Genomic DNA, 22,715 nt, shown 5'->3' with positions numbered 1-22,715 from the left:
TCAGACTAGCCAGGGGAGAAGGAAAGAAATGAGCCGTGCTGAGTTTGCTGTGCCAGGCTCGCTCTCTGTTACATGAGAAGGCATCTTCTGAATGCGCGAAAGGAAGGCAGCACCCAAACTTCTGTCTTCTCTTTCCACTGGCTGTCCCTCTGCAGATTTCATGTTTGTTTTCCATTAATTGACTGTCTTTTGTCTCATGATCGTTTTGCAATTTGCTCATTTCCAGGGCAGCAGGTTCTTGGCTTGGTGGAGAACCAGAGTGATTGGTATTTGGGTAACCTTTGGAAGAATCATCGGCCCTGGCCCGCGCTTGGGAGGGGCTACAACACAGGTAGGCCCTGAGGGTTTTCTTTGAATTAACATTTCCATTAAGCATGCAATCAGTCTCCTGGTGTAGAGATATGAGACGTGGTAATTTGCACCTCCCTTTCCAACCTACTGCAAAATTTGTCATTTAAAGCAGTAAAAATGATGCAGTGTGATGCATTTTGGAGTTTCTGGTCTCATGGTACTCTGAGGATAATATGTTCTTTCTCTAAATGGTCTTAAGAGAGATTGTATGGCATCCCTTGGGAAAGGACAGAGCTTTTCAGCAGTCTGACACATCCTCAGCACATCTCCTACAAGATCTCTGTCCATGATGAAGCGTATGTAGGCAAGACACATCCTCAGCACATCTCCTACAAGATTTCTGTCCATGATGAAGCGTATGTAGGCCCAGCAAGAGGGAAAGAATAGGAATCAAGGGTCATTTTCTGTAAAGAGGTAAATGGTATCACAAAATGTCAGCCCAATAAAGATATAACTCCTGCAGGACAGCAACAGGGTCATAATTGTCCTAATAAAATGCAAACTACTGGCCATCAATTTCTGCTGCCGTGAGAAAGGAATAAAGGCACTAGATCAGAGAATTTATTAGGTTACAAGAGACAGGTCTTCCCACTGATTTGTGTTTGGTATGTGAGAAAACATACAGGTGCATAAAGAACACACATATACATCTAAATCACTTTGGTGCTAGGCTTTACATACTGATGCAGTGAGTTAGGTTCCCTCTCTATTTGTAATAAAAGGGCAGAACAGATGGTGAAGCCTCCATTTAGAAAAGATGAGTCCATTTAAATATCCCTGCACTATCAGGAAATTATTCACCATAATAGTGGATTTGCTTCGCAGAATATACTGGATTGAATTAAACAGACAACTAGAAAAAGGATTGCACAAGTTGTGGTTGGGTCATCTGTATTTCTATATTCCTTTGTATATTTGGGGGAATCATGCCAGGTTTTGTGAATTTGTATTTCAGCCTCTGCAAAGCATCTCTGTTCTGTGAAAATGTTCAAAAGAATAGCCTAACAGAACACAGATAGATACGGATACGAGATTTTGGCAAAAGAGGTTTGTTTCCAGGTTCTCCATTTGCCAGAGCAGAATTGCATATACAAAGGCTTGGGCTGCCCGCCCCTTCCCCCTACCCCCCCAAAAGCATGAGACAGAGCTAAGTTTCATGGATTTGTCCCGAAACCTGAAAACTAAACTTGTTGATGTCAGTTCTGTTCAGTGTTACACCACAAAGCAGTATCTTTTGTTCTACTGAGAGAAGACCACCTTTTATAGTTACTTTCTTTCTGCTGCATTTTTGCTTTTTCCTTTCTGCCATTTTAATGGTGGCAGAGAGAAATGTGTCACAACCATGTAACATTAGAATAACCCAGAAATGTATGGTTGGTAGTATCTAAAATGCAATTATGTAAATAAAAATGCTGTAAAGCTTTAATTTGTACTGTCTTAACTTGCTGTTCCAAATGTCTTATAGGGATGCCAAATGTCGGTATATCACAAAATTCTTACACTGAAAGCAAAAATTATTGAATGTCTGCAGTCCTTCACATAACATTGCTTGTGTTAATTCTTGGTGTGTGTTAATACATACCTACCAGGCCATGCATAATCCTGTCAATGATTTTAGTCTGCTCACAATTTCTTTCTTCAGATAACTCACCTGTAGCTATAAAAACTTTCTTTTTTTTGGAAAGAAGACCAGAAGGTAGATAATGAATGGAAGGTTGACAAGTGATCGTAAGAAGTAGAATGATGTTTTTTCAAGTACATGGAACAAGAGGTCACTGAGTTAAACAGTGCAACCTCTGAGAAGTAGCAAACGATGTTATTGACAGAATCAGCATCATTTACTATAATTTTCGTAATTGAATTCATTGTTTGCCATTGTAGCAGAGACTGGAGGTATAAATCTCTCAAGGAAGATGAACTAGCAAGTGAAACTGGAGCTTGTTTGATGTGTTCAGTAAATCAAAATAATTGACACTGAACACAACACTGTGGCCAAGGAGGATTCAGAAAACTAAAGGGGAGGGACAGGAAAGAGAAGCAATAACTCTAAGCAAAACACTCATGAAAGACAGTGGGCCAGGAAAGGGGAGACTCAAAAATTCAGGTGCTTAGAGTTGTACTTAGGAACAGTACAAAACCCTGAAACTTTAATGAGCTAAACAAAGCTGGATCAGGGGGAAGCTCTCAGACAGACTTTGCTCTTGCTCTTGGGAGAGTGTTTATTACAGTCCTAGGATACAATCCTAAGAAAAAAGATTTTCACGTGAGCCTCTTCAACCAGACCCAATCCTGGCAGATCTGATGCAGAATCACCCCTCAAAGTCAAAATTCTTCTGCTGCTTCCCCCCAATTTCTGAAGCAAATAATTTATCTTTTACTACTACCTTTCTATGTCTGAGCCACTCTGGACAACATATAGGTTGGGGGAGTCCCAGAAGGCAGATACATTAAAGCCAAAGGTGTGTTTGTTCCTTCTCCACTAGCTCTTTAAACTCAGTAAGCACGTGTGTTCTCCTATTCCTGTGTGTCCAGACCAAATGGTCTGGACACCTGACAGCCAATACAGGTTTTCAAGGAAAGAATTTATTTGGTTGTTTTTCATCCTTCTTACTCATTTGCACAGGCAGATAATCCAAGTCATACTTTAATCCATGATAATACAATCTTAGGAAAATCAGACCAAACTCAAAAGTCAGTTCAGTGACAATTTAATGGGTGTTTGAAATGTTCTTGGGTAGAACCATTCTTTATTTGAGGTAACATTCCCTTCCTCAAGCCATTTTAAACACAGTTCCCTCTGTACCACAAAGGTACCCAGGTTTTTTCTGTACCTCATTGGCCGAAACTCAGTAAACTGCTTAATCAAATACTTTTTTTATATATCGTCCACTCCATTTTGCTTGTCTACACTGAGATTAACTCTTACAGACTCCTCATACATTAGTTAAAGCAGACTTTTCTCTCTGTATAATCTATATCGTCTTTCACTGACTGAACTGTGCTTTCAAAAGTATTACCTGAGCCGCACTATGATTTTTCTCTTTACAGATGTTAAACTGACAGCTCCAGAATTGCACTGTATGGTTTGATGTTCATTTCTGGAGTAACAGTCATCTTAGTCCTCAGAAAAATATCTTGTCAAAGAAATTCTAACCAGAAAAGCTTTTAGTACTTTGTCTGCTTTATACTTTCCATCATGGTGGAAAACAGCTTTTAAAAGCAGTTTCTGGTGACTGTTACCATGATTTCAGGCCAATTCCTCAGCTAGTGTGAATCGGCTCTCTTCTCTGGCTTTCGTGCAGAGGGCCAACTTACATCAGCTGGGAATGGACTCCATGCCTTTCAACTGGAGCTTTAGGATGGATCTGTGCCTGTAATTTGGGTGTCAGGGGGGCATTTGTAAAAACTTTGGCCCAGGGGACTTCAGATTTCTAGGCTACAGAAGCCTGTCCTGAAGATTTGAGGCTCATCTGAAATACACTGCTCAGTGCAACTACTAGATACTGTAAGGAGGTGTCTCAACAGCTTGAGCTGAGGATTCATACTCCCACGCTGAGAGGTGGCACATTACCAGATTTGTGGATTGAGAACAGAAGGGAATGGCTAGCACCTAACGATTACCAGGCTACCCGTGCACTGTGCATTATTACTCCCATGTTTGTAATGACTGGAAGAATGCTAGAATGAATCTCTTTCCTTTATTGTTTCCCTGAAAAAAAGGATCCATGGAAAATGAATTGGAAGTGGGAAGCATATGTTATGTCATTTTTGTATAATATTTAACAATTGTGAATAATAAAGACAAGTGTAGGTCAGACTGTTTATATGAAATTAGACTGGATCACATCTTGTGCTTCTTCGTGATGATACTGTGCATCTTCAGTGCAGAAAGCAAATGACTAGTAAAGCAGTGCAAAATGAGGTGGTGGTGGTCACGGAACTGCCTGTGGTCCTGCTCCAGAAACACGATAACCGTTTTCATCTGAGATCCACGGGCTTCTGCTCACAACATTATGATAATGGATCTGATGTTAAGTGCTGAGCACTTTCAACTTAATCAGACATTTCTGGTTTTTATAAATCCTCACAATTAATGCTTTAAATAGTTATTGTTGCCTAATTCTGGATAGACCTGTTACCAAAACGCTTTCTTTTCCCCCTGGAAGAGTCAGAATTCCATGACAGCCATCTGAATATAGCACTAATTTACAAACTATATTCCATAGATTCTGACTAAAACTAGTGCTTTTCTCCATGGTGTAAAGAAAGGAGTATAGCGGTTGCTTGAGAGAGGAGATTTTTCCAAATTGTCTCAGTGAATGAAGAAGTCAGAAAACTCATGGTTTACAGAACCTTTAAATAGCCACCATCGAGGCCTGACTCAGTTTAGCCATGCCCTCTTTAAAAGCCATTGCAATATTTCTATCTCCCATTACAGAAAACATTGGCTACAGGAACTGGTATCATTAGGTTTGGTTCTAAGTACAAGAGTCTTTGCAAATAGCAGAAAAATACATTTTAATGATTAAAAAAAAAAAGAAAAAGTTAAGTCCAACACCAATGTCAAGGCAAAAAGTAGTACTTTCTTCACCTACTCAGACTCCCACTGTACCAGTTTTTTGGATTAGATTATTCCTTATTTAAGATACTGTGAGCTCATTCAGCAAATATTGTTATCAGTGCAAAGCATACTGATACACATACGCTTTATAACACACAAAGATGCATCTGAAGTACAGGTATCATGCACGTTGTACAGGTAGTAGTTTCGGAAGTGCCAACGCATTGTTGCTTTTAGGCTCAATAGGAAATGTCAGTCTGTTTGTGTCAGTGGTGGGAAGCTAAAATGATAATTCTGCTTTTGATGACCACATCTCTCTCTTTGTTGGCTATAATCTGTAGCTTGCACTTAAAAATAAGCTATCTTAAAGCTGACTACCCTCAAAGAATAGCTTCCTTTCCAGTCTTTCTCATGCAGTTTCTAAAGTACGTGATGTACTGAGAACTTGTTTACAGCATGCTTGACATTTCTGAAATGAGGGTCAATATGTATTTGATTTTGAAAATGGTGCCTCTAGTTTGAGAGGCCTATCCAGGTAGTAATGGCATTGCTGCGGCTGAATTAGTCTACTGTTCATTGCATTCTCTGAGATACATCCTCTGCTCCTTAGCAATTGAATCTATCAGACCCTGCAATAACTGTCTTTTTTTTAAAAAACAACACCTGGCTTTCTTTGAAACACTGAAAACTTTCATCTCCTAAGAAACCTGTGATAAAAAACCAATGGCATTCAGACAGTCTATACCAGATTCTAGTTTCCATTGTATTGGAGTAAATAAAAAGTATTTCTTCTTAGTTGATTAAATTGTCCTAGTTTGGGGTTTTTTACTGGTCTGACCTGAGTTCATAATGTAAAGTTCTCCATGTAATGTACATAAATAGGACATATATATATGTAGTATTCCAATCTAATGATTTAAAGAGTCATTCTGAAGTGTGGTACTTTTAGCTTGATCAAGACAGTTCTTTATGTGAACATACATAGCTTGATGAGTAATTATGTTGTCCAGCACTCTGAAATGCCCTCTCTTTATTATAAAGGGACCGTCATTAGCAGGTTAAATTTAGATGAAAGATTTGCACATAAAAGCTTAGTAGAGGCATCCAAGTACCTAAACTGAGAACAAAAACTTCTATTATATGACAGGAGAACCCCAGACAAATGCATAGTAATAGTAAAACCAGTAGTTTTTCTTCTGAAATGCAAATTCACTTTCCAGTTTCTCATTGTGTTCATATAAGTGATTTTGTAAATACAGTTCCTTTTTGTAGATACAGAAACAGAAGTTTTAGCCATAGTCCCAGAGCAAAGAAAGAGGCATCACAATTGGACTCCATCTTTGGACTCTAACAGGTAGCCTGGTGCCTGTCAATAAAGTAGCAGAGTAACTAAGATGTCTTTCTACACCCTTGCATCAAAGCTGTCACCTCTAAGAGGGTGCCAACAAAAAACAGTTGAATTTGGTCATAGTGAGGTCACTCTCTTAGGTGCTATTGGCTACAGAAATCACTATGCTTTAATCATTTTACTGTTAGAGCAAACTAGGTTCAGGACAAACCTTTCCCCTTTAAAAAAATGTCAAGAGACTTTTGAGAAAGAAGAATCTGCAAAATTGAGTGGACACTGAGATCTCAGAAGAAGCAGCTCAATTCTTTCCCCATTGTCTTTCTTCTGTCTCTATGTTCAGCTACATCCTGACTTTCATTGTTCCTGCTGTAGCTCTTCAACCCTCACTCCTCCACTGGTCTTTGTTGAACTGAGCTCAGGAGAGGACAGGTGCACTGCAATACCCTATATATACAGATAGTTTTATACATGGTTGCTCTCACAGCCTTAGCAGAGACAGTGAAAAGAGAAGCTTTCCCAGGTAGGATCATAGAGTTATAGGCAATTTAGGTCAGAAAGGATCTCCAGAGGTCTGGTCCTCTTAGGACTGAAAGCCAACTCAGATTGCTCAGGGCCTTTTCCAACTGAGTTTTTAGTATCTCCAAGGATACCTCTCAAGGCAACCTGTTCCTGTATTTGGCTACTGTCTTGGTGAGAAAAGTAAAAAATAAAAGTAAAAATTCCTAATATGTAATTAGAATTTCCTTTGCTGCAATTTGTGTCAGTTACCTTTCATTCTGTCTCTTAGAAGAGTTTGGCTCCGTTAAGTAGTTGTAGACAGCCATAAGAGATCCCCTTAGCCTTCTCTTTTCCAGGCTGAACAAGCCCAGTTCTCTCAGCTTCTCCTCATACATGCCCTCCAGGCCTCTGACCATTGTGGTTGCTCTCCGGTGGACTTGGTCCAGCATGTCAGTGTCTTTATTTGACTGAGGAATCCAAAACAGTATTTCTGATGTGGTCTTACAAGTGCTGAGTAAAGAGTGGTAATCACTTCCCTTGACGTAAGGCGCTAATGTAGCCCAGGATGTGGTTGGTCGCCTTTGCCGCAAGGTCGCACTGCTGGCTTATGTTCAACTTGCTGTCCATCAAGCCCCCTAGGACTTTTCCTGAAAAGCTCCTTTCTAGCCACTTGTCTTCCAGCCTGTACTGTCCATTCAGGAATAGTCTCATGCAGGACTTTTCGTTGAACTTTATGAGCTTTTTCTTAACCCACTCGTCCAGCCTGTCAAGGTCCTTCCAAATAGCAGCCCTATTCCCAGAGTATTGGCCACAGCCCCCAATTTGGTGTCATGTGTGGCATTGCTGAGGATGCATTTTATCTCATCTCCAGCTCATTAATCAAGATGTTAAATAGTATCAGCCCCAGTATCAACTCTAGTGGAACATCACTTGTAACTGGCTACCATCGGAATGTTTTATTGCTGAACACAACCCTTTGAGCTTGGCAGTCCAACTTACTTTCCAGGCACCTTATAGTCTGCCTATCCAAACTAAACCTCAGTTTGGCTATGAGCATGCTATGAGCTCCACACACATTTTCTCCTTACGCAAATGCATCCCTCTATTTCTGCTGTGAACCTAATTCTGTCCCTCTGTTACTAGAAGAGAAATGGTCGTGGAGGAAGGATTAACCTGCAGCTGACCTTTGGGTGAAATCGTTGCATTAAAGTGCTTTATGTTTCCTTTTTTAAAAAACGCTATAATTAATTTTTAGGCCTGTTCATTCTGTGCTGCTGCTTTCCTTCCCCTAATCCATTTCTTAGAACGTTCTATTCCTCCTGAATCTCGTCCAGTCAATAAACTGCCCATTAAGAGGGGAAAAAAAATGTTGTCTGGTTGCTTCTGAATGCAAAATCCCCAAACCTCTTTGTCATCCAACTACAAAGAAATACCTGAGAGACTGTTCAGCCCATGAGCCACATTTCCTCCACTGTTGCTAGGGCACCGACTGAACACCAGGCCAAGAAAAGCTGTGACTGGTTCTTACTCATTGTGCCCATCCCTACAATTAGCCTTGTGGACTACTGTTAATATTAGAAGCCAGCCAAAATAATTATCACCTGTGCAGGGTGCATTTTTCCTCTTCGCTTAGTCCGAAGTGGAAACCTTGTAAAATTGTTGACATTTCAACCCCTATTAAATATGATGCTTTTGAGAGGATCAAAACAAAACCAAAAAACCCCCACATAATTTAAAGCAATGTTCCCTGTTGCCTTTCACTTTTTGCTGCTTTCTGAGGAAGAAAAAAACATAGATAAGCATCACGGATAAGGTCCAGATCTGATATAAATGCCTGACTCTTGAGTTAAATAGACCTACGATGATTTACAGGAGCTGAGGATCAAGAAACAGATTTTTTTTTCTTTTAAAGGTGGGTGATTCTTTGGTGGAGAGTCCAAGATAGACTAGTTTTGGAAGATGTACTTGCTTTCATTAGGGCAAATATTCAGTGAATTCCAGCAAACCTCCTCAGTTTTTATCCATGGAAACAAGCTTTGTGTGGTCCCTTTTTCCAAACATGCCTGCACAGGGAGGTTCAATGACTGCACCTCCTGCACAGTAATCCTGTACAGTCCGTACTATTCTGGGATTCCTGTTCAGGACAGCTCACCCAAAGTCCAGTTACGCTGGCTTGATGTAGAGTTGTGACAGTCACTCGCACTTCCATGTTTTGAGGCACTGACATGTAAAATTGTACACTAAGAAAGAAGGAAGAGATGAAGAGAATCAGTCCAGGATGGATAATCAGAGGAACATAAACTCCAGATTTAATATGGTTGTCAAAATACTTTGTGTGATCATTGGATGTATAAACAGGGACATTTCGAGTATGAGTACGGGAGATATATTTCTTTTCTATTGGGTGTAGGCTCTTTAATCCTGACATGCTGGATGTCTACATTGTCAGATAATCTAGCTCCCTAGTTCATTCTTCACTTGGCTCACTGATCATCCACAGGACACAGAAATTAGTTGCTAACCTGTCTTTCTCAGGGAGCAACCTGTCTTTTGTCAAGAAAAAAGAAAAATATTGAGTGTAATTTGTTGATAGTTCACTCCAAGAAGTATTTCTGGAAGGTAGTATGGATAGGCACCTCTTTCCAGTCCTTTCAACACTGCATCAGAAGACTTCACACTCTGTAATATTCCCACATGCCCTGATGACATTCTCCAGTGCACACAACATAGACCCTCAGTTCCATACTAAAAACCCTCCAATTTAGCAAATTGTAACATGGCTCTCTCATAATGTTGGACACTGAGAAATGCAAACAAAATAATTACGTCTAAAAACTGAAAGAACACAAACTAGGCCCTCAGAGACAAGTACTATGTAGCATTAATGTGGCCAGCCTGCTCAGTAAAGAGCTAGACCCTGTACAGTGTGTGTAGAACCACTCCATAGTCCTTGATCTGGGTACTAGGGATCACTTCTTGGAGTGGATATATTTTAAAATGTGGATTTAGCTACTTGTCCAGGTCTAATCTCCACAGGTCAAAGGTGAGTACTTATAAATTAAAAAAGTTCAAAGAAAATACAGGAAAATTTCCCATAAATTTGGGAAAAATGGCTCCAGGAGCTTATCTGGGAGCGAGTCAAGGGATAGTTTGATCATAGCTTATTAGTATCTGCAGGAGAAAATAACATTTCTTAATAGAGGGCTTGCCAATTTAGCAAAGGTTCATCAAGATCAAATGACTGCAAGTTCAAAGACATGTTCAAATTAGAAATAAGGGAAGTATCCTTCATCAGGATAATTATGCATTGGAATAAGTTATCAAAGTTTGTGATAGATTACCCATTATTGTAAATTTTTAAATCAAGACTGAATGTTTTTCTAGAAGTTACGGTCTAGTTAAAACACAAATTGATTTTTGAAAAATCTTATGGCCTCTGTTATGCAAGAGCTAAAAATTATCCTTTCTGACTTTATCACTTAAATATGTATTTAATGGGGACTTCGTTTTCCTCTCAACTGAAGTCACCTCAGCACCCAAGCAAATGAAATCACAGATAACCTGCCGTGTGAGAACTTACTGCATTTTTAGTATTGAAGAGAGGAAAAGTTCTTTAAAACTTTGTAGAAATTTTCCACATTTCCCATGTCACTTTTCTTTTTAAATCTCACATTTCAAAGTGCTTTATTATAAGATGGGTACCTGAACATCTTTTCGTTAGTGTCAACTTTTGGCACCTCCATCATGACTTCCAGACATGTACAGAGATGCACACTGAGTAGCTGTTGGGTGATACTTGTGCATGGCAGTGATGTGAGACACATCTTTGAGACAGCTCTCCTCTGCTCCATTTAGATTGGTCATTGCCATTGTGCTACAGCAGATAGAAGCTGAAAGCTCCCTCCTCTCTCCCTTTGCTGGTCTGAGGTTAGATGTCTTATCTGAGGTTTACAACTTCTGGATTTTTTCTGAGCAAAATCTTTCCCAATCTTTTGAATTTCAAGAGAATTTAATGATTGGCCTCTTACGGGTTTTTTTTCCCCTCTTGGAAGCCATCTCCCTAGTTCACCAACTGAGAAGTCCCTGGAATATTTGCTTTCCACTGCCTTTAAAATGTAATCTCTGTACCCTGTATGCTCACAAGGGTCACGGAGTGCAAAGGCTGTAAGAAAACTGAGGAGCTTTTTAAAACCCATGTAAGGAGCTTCTTCACAGATGGTTTTCATCTCCTACAACTCTTTGCACAGGGTTCAGGAAACACAGGGATTCGAGAAAGGTTACTATCCTTAGTGTCTTCCTTAACACCCAAAGCAAGTAGAGCAGCTAGGAAAAACTCTACTTTCCCTTTCTGATTTTGCTAATACTTGTCTTTTTGCCATCCATGATGTTTTCCATTATAGGATTTAGGAAAACTTTATCAGCAATTTGGGCAGGAAAATGTATGACTTTGCACCGCTCGGGATCTATGTAAGAGAAAGCCAATTCCTCCAGGTCTAGAGATGTTTTTTCTTCTGACCTCTGAGAGACCTGCAGAATTGTTACTTCTCTTCACAAGACTCTGCAAGATAGGAGGGGAGAGCATTACTTACCAGGATGGTCTTTAAGTAGCAGACGTTTTCCTCCATAGACTTCCTAAAAGTCTTATGGCTCATGACACCTCTCCTTTTAGACTCCTGAATCAAGGAAAATTTTCTGTAGCAGCCGTTGGGGCTTTAAGAAAGTTGGAGAAATTTCCCCAGAAATGGAAGTCATTAAAGAGAAGATACAAAGCATATGTATCTTTTTTCAAATTGCGCAGGAAGAATAGCATCTAAACAATAAAGAAACAATTAGAAAACCAGGAAATTCTGAGCTACAGTCAGTAGCTCTATAAGGAATTAGAATCATGCTCGAGTATATCCTTCATCTTAATTCTGCCTAAGGAGAAACAGCATACTTCAGAAGAGGAGAACAAAGAAAATAGAAGTGTTCCATTTCATTAAATGGTCATCAGGAAGTGTAAACAAATTGTTTATAAAGCTTCAAGAGGAACCAGGCTCCCAACAGAGTGACTGCGCTACGTTTCAAAATGCACTCTATCACAGCTTCGCTTTCAATACATGTGCAGAGAAAAAAAGGTCTATTGCATTCTGTCACCGTGCCCGGAGGAACACCCACTTTCCATTTCAAAACAGCTCCTCATCCCTGTTCAGTTTTCTCAGAGAAAAGTTCAAATATGGAGTCATTGTTTATTCTCAATTAACACATTGTGCATCCCTGCAAGTTTTTATTACTTTTTTCTACATTGTGAAAGGCTTTTTTGGAGAACAAGGCTGGTGCATGTAAGTTCATAGTTAAATAATATATCAGGATACTCCAAAAATATGTTAGAATGACAGTCCTTTGGTCATACTGTGTTAAAAGCTATAGACATAAGCTGTGGTTTTATTATATTAATGATACAGCTAGTCAAATTATGAGCAGCAATTAGATAGATGGTCTATAAATCAAGTGAAATAAATGCTGTGATTTTCATCCAAACAAAGACTTAAAATTAAGATTTAAAAATGCGTGCAGTGGCTTGATGTGGAATTGCAGCTTTAATTCAATTTTTTAATCCCTAACAGCCATATGCTTGTGTTTTTCTATTTGCTCTTGATACTATGGGTGGAGAGCAGAGGCCACAGTCAGTGGTGTGGAGTGGTGTGGCCCAGTGGATTCCAAATGCAGTCCTTAGCAAAACTGGTCATTTGGGCCCTGATCCAGCAAAGGCATAGTCACATTCCTAAATTACACACTGTGACCACTTCCATTGATTTCAGGTACAATAAATTGGAATTAAAAGAACATGCATAAGTATTTGCTAGAGTACTAAGCCGTCAACACTATCATGGCGCTTCTCCTGGGATAGCAGAGCTCCAAGCCCCTTCCATAGCACCTAAAACTAAACTCAACTTTTTAGTGCCAAATCTGTTTCAGAAAGCATGGTAGCTTACTGTTGTTTGTACCGCCTTAAATCTCTGGGTCAGTTATTTATCGCAGCAAATCTCCATAATGTCAGCCCTATTTAACATTATTTCTTACAGCGTCTAAGACTCAGTGTTTGGTGTACGGTCTTTGGTATGCTGGTTAAGTATTGTAAAATCCCAGTAATTTTTTTAAAACTCACTATTCGTTTATAATACATTTTGAAGTGCGTCTTGCCTGTCTTTCTCAGATATTGTAATGGTATCTACTTGCTATCTGTCTAGATGGTTCACTGTTACAGGCTTAGTTTCGAGAAGAATTTTTAAAAACCTGACAAGGATAGGTTCTGAGGTGCTGCTCACATAATATGGCATTGCCTCAACAGCTCACGAAAGCATCCTGTTCCACCTGAAAGAAACAGGCAAAGTGGTGCTTACATTTTTTTCCCGCGCAACACTGAGTATTTTTTCAACCACCTTAAAAGGGCCATTGTAATAAATTGATTGAGTTTGAAAGCTTGTCCAGTTTCACTATAGCTTCTGTAAGTGATTCTGTTCTATCTTAAAATGTTGTTTATTACCTCCAGCTCTACTATACGTTCCTCTCTGAATTTCAGGAAAAGCCATAGTTTGTGTTTCTGAAGCAAGAGGTGGGGATGCTTGGTAGCATTCCAAGGGAAATTGCTGATGTTTCTGCAAACTTCCAATTTACTATTCAGGAAAATGAAATGAAATATTTTGTTCTGGAGCAGATAAACAAAAAAAACAGAGACTATTTTGCTGAGATGGCTTGAAGCATCTACTGAAACCATTGCTTAGTCAAAACATTGGAAAGACAAAAAGTTTGCTTCGGATTGAATCAAAAAATGGGAAAAGGACAAAAAATTCTGGTGACCCCCCGAGTTTTGTTAGACCCAGAATGAAACATTTATTTTCCTTTTCAGGTCTTGTAACCATTTTCAATCAGGTTTTTAAGTTGTATCATTTTTGAAGTGAAAAACATTATTAAAACGTTTTAGTCCAAACATGTTAATTCAGGTTTTTGCCCTGTTTTCTCCAATCTATTCACCAAATTTCTTTTTTTTTCCTGTTTTGCTTTTGGGGCTGGGGTTTTTTGTGTATGTCCTGAAACTCCTTTGTTTATTTGTTTGCTTTCTTGTTTGTTTGAACAATTCAGAATCTGTCAGATTTTGGTAGTTCAAGCAAAGTCTCATCAAGCAGGGAGAGAAAATGCCATTCAAGTAAAAACTAGACGAGGACGTGTTCCACAGGTTTAGTAATAAAGTATTATTTTTCCAAGAGCTCTTTGAGATATTTGCATCTCTGTATATGCCTGAACTATTTCCTCGGGATAAGGAAAATAGGGTGTTCTGTGGCTGATGATAATTTGTTTAATACTCATGAGACATTTGGGTTGCCACTTTTCTCTTTTTGTTTATTTGCTGCCAAGTTTTTCCTTTGTTTTTCTCAGGGAGATTAGGGCAGGAAAACGCCGCACTCACGAAAAGATGAGAAGTCCCACTGCCTGGAGCCAGATGTTCATAAAATATTCCTTTGATTTTTTTTTTTTCCCTCCAGTCTCTTTCTCCCCCAGCACAGCAGCTGAGAGTAAGTCCCTTTTCCCTTTGTGTTCAGCTGTATGTCATCTTGAATTTAGTCTGAGATTTCAGTCAATTTGACTCTGAGGGAAGGGGCTCCCACGGCAAATATTTCCCTTTCCTTATTTCAGACACTTTGTCTGCAAACTAATTGTGCAGATTGGAGTTATTTCATTTGTTAGGATTGCTTTTGGTAACAGAACAATATACAAGTAAAACTGAAGTGCTCTGTTCTGAAGAAAAGGTAATTTTTCCTCTGCATGAACTATTTAAAAGTTCCCAACACACATGCTTTTGCTTTGCTTTTGCACTAAATAACACTAATTAGGTGAATAGTATTAAATTCTCCTCTTAGTAGAAATCTCTTACTCTCACTAATACTAATGAGTAAATATTTAAACTTGCTATAAATATTCTCCAGTAGTTATTTTTACAGCAGCAGTAAATTAGAATTCCATAGCGCGAGAAGCCCTGAACAAAGGCTGTACAAAGGTGTTAAACCCAAGCCTGTAGGTGAATTAAAATAGAAATCACATCGAAATTAGTCTTGACGATGGAACATTAAAAGCTTGTGAATATTTTCAATAGCCATAATCGCATCATAATTTAATACATCCTTTCTCACATATATTCCGGTTTTTCCACCCCATCTGCCTCTTTTACTCTCAGCTGCTACCATGATAGCCCCTCAGGACAGCATAATCTCTTTAGCTGTGATGCCATAATCTGTTGCTAGCATACGAGTGGAACACAAAAAAATGAAGAATACTGCACATATTTAAACATTTCCCCCATCCTCCTCGGAGAGGAGGCTTAAAGAAATTAAGAAAAAATGTTTTATTGTCTATAAATTATAAATACTATTACATTAGAGTTAACTGAATCTTACAATTAGTCTTTATCTTTCTTAATGAAGAATCTCCTCAGTTGTATTTCACTATTGAAACAAAGCTGACAGTTCTTGCCAGCTGGAAAAAATCCACTGCCAGAGAGGAGCTTTTCCCACCCAGTTTATTGCTGCAGCACAAGGAGTCCACTTCACGTTGATCTAGAATTTCAGACAATGCGCAATGGCTCTCGTAGAAGCTATTGCACGCACATTACACACTCCAAATAGGCTTCGGTTATGCTGGAGAGACGACAAATACACTGGCAGAAATATGTTGTAGCATGTTGTGACAATACGTCCCTTTCCAATCCAACAGCTGGAAGCAGAAAGGTTGACTGAAGATGAAAAGGGATCCCTCCAGTACAGGTTCCAGCATCTTTGGGAACCAGATGGACTGAAATGGAAAACAGAACTAAAATAGGCCACAAAATTCACTGCCAGAAGAGGTTTTCTTTTTATTCATGGCAGTGCCAAGTTTTACTAAAAAGAAATTTGCCATGTCATAGAAACTAAAGATGGGAATGACCTGGAACATCCTTTGTTCTATTGCGACCATTGCAGGATTGTTCCAGGTATTTTTGCTAATCTTAGTGTAGTCTGATTTTTCAAGGCTCATGAAATAAAGCATTTTATCTGCCATTTTTAGATTATTTCACCAGAAAGAGTTTAGGAGAACTTTTCTCAAGTACTGAGAATACATTTCCTTGCTTATTCTCATTACTTTTAGTTTTATCATCCTAGACTCCCTTGGGCAGCTTTTCCCAGTACCTGCTTTTTGCCATTTCATATTCTTCTGTGTAGCTGTTATGTTTCTCTACAGTTGCCATGATTTTTTTTTTAAGACCTCTTGTAATGTCACTTGCAGATGTCATTACTATTCTGTTCACTTCCCCCTTCTGCTAATGAAGACGTGAAACAACACAGAACCTATCGTTGCTCTTCCTAGGCACTTCCTGCCAGCCTGCTAGGCTGCTGTTTATCGGTACTCTTCCTTTATGGTCCTTCAGTTTGCGTTCATTCCCTATGACGGTGCTCTTATCTAAGTCTTTCCAAATTAATTTTTCAAGTAAAATTTTCTGAGACGCTGTAAGAAAGGTTTTGCTGATGCTTCAATCCAGCTTCATTGCTTCTGCTGTTTTCGCTTCTTCTACACTAGGGATTTTGTCCAGACAAAAAGCAATTGAGGAATAACAATTCATGTTGAGATACCTCTTTTCTCCCTTCGAGTGTAACTTTCTGATCTAAGGATCCTGCTCTATGAATACTTGCTGCCTTAATGGCAGGCACTCTCAAAGGCTAGGTTGTAACCAGCATTGATAATCTGTTACTCAGAAAAGTTGCAGGGATTGCAATCGGATGTGTCAGGTGATTAACTTCTTACTAGGTGGAGGAAGGGCTGCAATTTCATTTTATGCAGTCTATGTATTGCATCCTACGCAGTAAGTATTAAGGGCCAGATTTCACTCCACACACAATGAGTAAAATGTTTTATATGAGTGACAAAATTCTCTTTGTCTCAGCATAATCTTTGTTTCAGGCCAGATAGAAATTAATTTAAACAGTGGGATTTTGGAAGAAGCAGATCTCTGTTCAGTGTGAAGATGGCAGAAACGGAGTCATACTAGGTAAATCAGGATTGTCTCTACCCTTTCCCTTGTAGACAGTGACTTGACAGAATATCCTCTTGGAGCCTGTAGCTTTTCAGAATAAGGAGTGGGAGGGTCACTTCAGAGTGTTAAGAGGTTGATTCTTTCTTTCTTGTAGGATATTGTCTAATTCTCTTTGGAATGATAATGACCTTTGGATGGAGTTAACCTCCATCACGGGAATCACCTGTATTGGTTCATTTTATATGGAATAATCCCAATGCTAATCATGTCATAATGAAATCAAGCTTTATCAGTTAAGGAGACTACTAGAAATACAACATCCTTCTCTTGCTTCTCTTCTTCCTAGTTTCACTCCTCTTTGGCTACTTTAGCCTTCTTGCAAGCCTGTATAACCTAGCATTCGTCCGTATGCCATCTCTCCATTTCTTCTCTGCAGCCTCAGGGGTTCAGGAAAACTTTCTCTTAGTGGCATCTTGAAACCTGGAGCTTTTTTTAGTCAACTTCCTGTGTTAGCACAGGATAAGGACTGTAGTTTTCACTGATAGATTTCAGCTCATGTCCTTGTTTTAACTGCTGAGTCAGCACATAGACAGGATGGGCCTTGACTGGCATGGGACATCATGGCGTCTTTTGTTCTCTGCACTGTGTTTTCCTTCAGGTGTTATCTTGCTGCTTCTCGATAAGTTACGGAAGATGAAATGGGAGCAGATGTGGAGACTCACGGCAGAGCGGGAGTTAATGAGTATGCTGTCCACTTCACTGGCTGACCAGGTGAGTAGGACATTGCAGACGAGTGGTGCAACCACTACTCCATGGATTGAGGAAGGTAAGAAAGGGAAAGGGGATGAGATGTGGGAAAAGGCAGGGGAAAGATATTGTGCTTGTAGTCACCATTTGTTGAATCGTTCTGGGGAAAACATGGAAGAGAGGAATGGAGATTTACTCATGAGGTTTCTCTTACTACACTGACATTTTTACCTTCTCTGCACAGATGATTCATGAGATTGACAAATGGGGGTTTCAAGCTTTAATTTTCTGTCCTCCTTTCTTTAACATAAAACTCTCTAGACACTAGAAGTCCAAATATACTATGTCTTTTCCTACTGGTTATTGTCTAAGCAGACTTTAGTTTTAAGAGTCTCTAGATATTTCTTTACTGTTTCTGGCAGATGAGTCCCAGCAGTTTTTTAATGTACTCCTTGCCGCAACACCCCTGTGAAGACAAAAGTGCTGCAGTCTCCCTGCCACAGGTGGGAAACTGAGGCCAAAAGAAGAAAAAGTGTGCCTATACACAGAAATGCATACTTACTCTCTTTGTACTTCCTACCAGCTCTCAGTTTTAAATCCAGAAACCCTGTTAATGTAGTACTGGACCTGAACCAGTAAGTCTTGCTCAACAGATTGAGTGTATTAACTCAATACAGCATCATATTTAGATATTTCTACTGCTTCTGAGCTACATCTGGCTTATGACCAGTCACCACTAAGGAAGCATGCTGCTTACTGTGCACGTAGAGATGTGCACTTGTCTACAGTATCCTTGCAGGTTGATCCAAAAGCGACTGAAGTTCATTAAAATTCTTGCAACTTCACTGTGTTTTCCATTAGGTCCTGAGTTGCTTTCTAATACCTGCATGGGGCAGAATTTTGCAGAGTGTTCCAAGGTTGCTTATGTCTTACCCTAATACCTTAAGCACAAGACTGTCCTTGTAACTTGCTTCTCCAAATGGATGGCTGCATAGAGGCAGAACATGTTCTATCCCTCATGGTGTAGGCTGTTCTGCAAATCTGTCCTACATGCACTTTCCATGAAATACCTAGAATACTTGTTGCAACAATAAAGTGCTAGCTAAAATCCCACATAGTAATTCACCTTGAAGCAGCGCAACTGCCAGGATTACTTTCATCTCCTTTATTGAAAAGTGATGCAGTACTTACTAACAGCAGGCGGTTTGTCATTTACTGCATATTACTCTCCCTGGTGACTAGAAGAGGAACCACATCTCTTGCCAGGAATACAAGATACATGCTTTGAAAACTTTGCTGGAGTCCATTAGCTCTGTGTGTCAAGAGAGCCTGTTCCTCTTGTTCAGATCTACACGTCACCCCTTAGATTGATAGCGCTCTCTATGGAAACAGAATTACGAAGCAAGGTTTGCAGAGTTCAGCTTGCATAACCACTTGCCTTTCTCCCTGTGAGGGTGAGAAGGACAGTCAGCTCGGGGAGGGGTTGAGATCACCTCACTGTAGAAACAACGTACCCAACTGTTTCTCTGGTTTTGTCTGCTAGGATATCTTCAATGCAGTCATCAAACAAAATCCCTTCCTTGTCTACCAGCTCCCATGTTTCTGGAACGTGCAGCTGTCTGATCACACGCGTTCCGAGCAGTGCTACAGAGATGTCTCTGACCTGAAGGTATGTTTTACAGGAGGTTGGATGGGTGGTATCCTTTGCAACAGAGAATACAAGACTCCGCTGTGACAGAAAGATGAAGTCCCTTAAGTAGAGGGGAAACTAACACATAAGGTTTATGAGGACACCCAAACAGGGGAAGCAAATACGACTTTGGCTTTGTGCATTTTGACTGCTGGAGAAGTCAAAGATACATGCTGCTTTGGGGTTTGGCAAGGTGATACAAAACCTTTTCTTTTGTACTGGTCAAGTTTGAAACTCTTTAGTCAACATCATTTATGGAGTGAAATTCACAGAGGGTTGGGCGGACCCTACCTAGCAATACATTAGCCAAAATTTAAAGACCTTGCACACTTCGTATTTAGCCTTTGTGTACACTTAACCTAGCCACACTGCCACTCATTTTTCCAGGATTTGCCCTGGAAGTAAAGGCTGAGTAGAAACCTGTTAATGTAATAAAATGAAGCTATAGTATCAGTTTAATAGCACATTTTTCACTATTGTCAAGTAGAATATAAAAGCAGGATGGATTTGAACAGATATGGGTAAATTAACATCAATTGTGCTGTGGTCATTTTGAAAGGCCAGACTCAAATGTAGCATGCAGAGAGTTTGGAATTGAAGCTGATTGATTGAGCTTCTACCAGGTGTAGAATAAGACTGGCTGGCTAAACAGCAGTAGATTCCATCAGAGCAGACTAGTAACATCAGAACACAGTAAATATTAGGTAGTTTTTGGCAATTCATTTTAAAATTCAGTTAACGTTCGTATACTTAATTTATGTTTTGAGAATGCTTTAGTAAATGAGGTTTAAGGAAAAAAAAAAAAGAAAAACAGAACCATAGAAGAGGTTACAAGGGACCTCTGGAAACCAGTGGTCCAAACCCCACTCAGAGCAGGACCAACTTAGATCAGGTTGCTCAGCGCCTTGTGCAGTTGAGTGTCAAGTCTCCAAAGACTGAGATTCCACAACCTCCCTGGCCCCCTGTTCCAGAGTTTGACCACCCTCATGGTGCAATATATTTCCTAAATCTAACCAAATTTTCCCTTGTAACAATTTGTAGAGTAACAGCAGGAGTGTTCAATATGAACACGGGAAAATCAATCACCCTCGACACACTGATTTCAAAAGCTGCACTTCCCAAAAGACAGAGTATCTACTACATGTGTTAACTGACCTGTCAAAGCTGGCTACTGTTGCTTGAATTTCATACATAAAGTATTCACAATCAACTATTCAGGTGTGGTCCATAGAAGACAGCTTTTAAAGTTAGATCAGTATACTGGTCAGTACACTGATCACTAAATGTTTTATGATAGATATTTGTAGGGCAGGATCAATGCAGGGACTGAAAAGCATCATGGTTTTACGCCTTGTAACAAAGTGCTGGTAGAGATTTTAGTTCTATGCTCATGTTGAGAATCATGTATGACAGCAATTGCAAGGCCTGAAACAAAAGGAGAGATGTAGTAGCAGGGAAAATGTTTTCTAAAAGGTGAATTTTAGAAAAAAACACCTCCTACCTGGGAGATACCACAGTATTTTTCTGTGAATTAGAGGCTGATGTTAATTCATATGATCCGCTGAGACAGTCAGATTGGATTCAGCACAAGGTTAAGACATGTACATTTACACGAGAAAAAGATATTGAAGCTAATAAGTGAGGATCTAGGGCTTGGTTCAATTGCCTAAACACAGTTTGAGTCACCATAGATACTCTCAGATATCCATAGGGGACTGGCAGATACAACACAGACCTACAAGGAGATGATACCCTTTTGTCAAGGCAGCTGATGGGCAGACAGGATAACCCTAAGGTGCTTTCAGTGTCGCTATACATTTGTATTGAGGCAGCTGAACTGTGATCCCCATGAGTGGTTTTGGAGACTGGTTAAGCTCACCTCAGAGTAGACATCTGACGACGAATCAGCCAAGTCACTCTTTAGGCTCCAATGACTGTATTGACTAATCTGCTTCAGGTGTGGGACATCTAGCTCATATGTAACACCTACAAGTAAGCATTTAATAGAAGTATCTTAAAAATAAACTGAATCCTTTCTTCATTGTCAATTAACAAATTTATGTTTACAAGTATAACTTAGGCTTGGTTGTCTATTACTGTATATTGTCTCACACTGTCAGTTCCATTACAGCATAGGCAATGAAGTCTAAGATGCTAATATCCTCCACTGGCTTTCTGGTCTCAGGTATTTAACTCAACAAGGGGTGCAGGCACATAAGCAATTTCTTCAGCTGAGCTGGACTTATGCACACTGCTAAAATTATCCCCTAAATACTGAATCAGGGCTGAAATTCTTTGCTTTGAAAGACAGGCCAGAGTCTTATCTAGTGCATATAAGCCCCCTGGTTTCAATAAAGCTCTTCCCATATTCAACAGTTAAAGAACTGGCCCTCAGGCAGTACTGCTTAAAATTCTTCATACAATTAAAAAAAAAAGCATAAACCAATTAAAGTTGTGAATTTGCCTTATGAAAATTAGCAAAATTCTAGTTCTGGAAAGAAAACGGCTGGTTCAGTATGTGGGCCTCTCAAAAAAGCAACAAATGTTGTTTGCCCAAGTTAGAAAATATACTCTTAAAATCACCCAAGTTAGTCAGTTCCATGGCATTTAATATAAATGGTATGACACAACATATTTGGCACATCCTGTATTTCATGGTAAGACTGGAATAAGAAATGATGTAAAAGAAACCTCCAGGGTATGAGGGAGGGAAAGACAGATTGTGAAGTTTGTACTAGAGGATTAAGAAGGATAGCGTAGGAAAGAAGGAGAGATTTAAATTCCAAGGTAAATCTGGCCCAGTCAAGTATTCCTCAATCAAATCAGACTGCATTCCTCATGTCAGACTGAAAAAGCACTGATTTAATTCCATCTGGCTTCAAAGTCCATGGGACTTGAGGATTTGTCATCTCTTACACACAACATTGTATCAAATAAACTTAGACCACCCAGGGCTGGCTGCTGTTTGGGCAGGGGCGGGGAGGTGTGTATGTATATATATACACACTTCTTTGCTGCCCTGTTCACATTCATGCAAACATAGGATGACCAGCATACTTTTTACAGGCCTGTGGGGCACTTGAATATTTAATATTGCCTGAAGAGGATTCTAATCACTTTTTTGTCTTTATAGTCCTCATTAAGTTGCATCTCTCTCCATTTTACTGTTTTGGTTTTTTTTTTGTACTGTCTTATGTTATCTTAGAGACCATGAAATAATAGAATTCTCGATTCTTGGTGAAGTAAGGAGAGGGGCCAGCAAAACCACTGCCGCAGACTTCTGGAGGTCAGACTTTGGCCTGCTCAGGACACTCGTTGAGAGAGTCCCTTGGGAGGCAGTCCTGAAGGGCAAAGGGGTCCAGGAAGGCTGGACGTTCTTCAAGAAGGAAGTCTTAAAGGCGCAGGAGTGGGCTGTCCCCATGTGCCATTAAGAAGAACGGCGGGGAAGGCAACCAGCCTGGCTGAACAGGGAGCTCTG

At 39.7% G+C, this 22,715-nt stretch overlaps 1 protein-coding gene across 1 annotated transcript; it reads left to right on the top strand.

Annotated features, from left to right (window-relative positions):
- Positions 1-222: 222 nt before the first annotated feature.
- On the top strand, positions 223-19,216 carry LOC104076850 (glycosyltransferase-like protein LARGE1; the record flags this gene model as incomplete). The annotated part of the gene is made up of 3 exons (XM_009577862.1): positions 223-331; positions 17,459-17,571; positions 19,091-19,216. Coding segments are annotated over 3 exons (348 nt in total), but the record flags the coding sequence as incomplete, so codon positions are not given.
- Between the last annotated feature and the right edge of the window lie 3,499 nt (positions 19,217-22,715).

This window comes from Fulmarus glacialis, unplaced genomic scaffold (genome assembly GCF_000690835.1).
Source record: "Fulmarus glacialis isolate BGI_N327 unplaced genomic scaffold, ASM69083v1 scaffold9915, whole genome shotgun sequence".
NCBI classification, from domain to species: domain Eukaryota; kingdom Metazoa; phylum Chordata; class Aves; order Procellariiformes; family Procellariidae; genus Fulmarus; species Fulmarus glacialis.
Note: the sequence above shows the minus strand (reverse complement) of the source record. Positions and strands in the feature narration are given on the sequence as shown.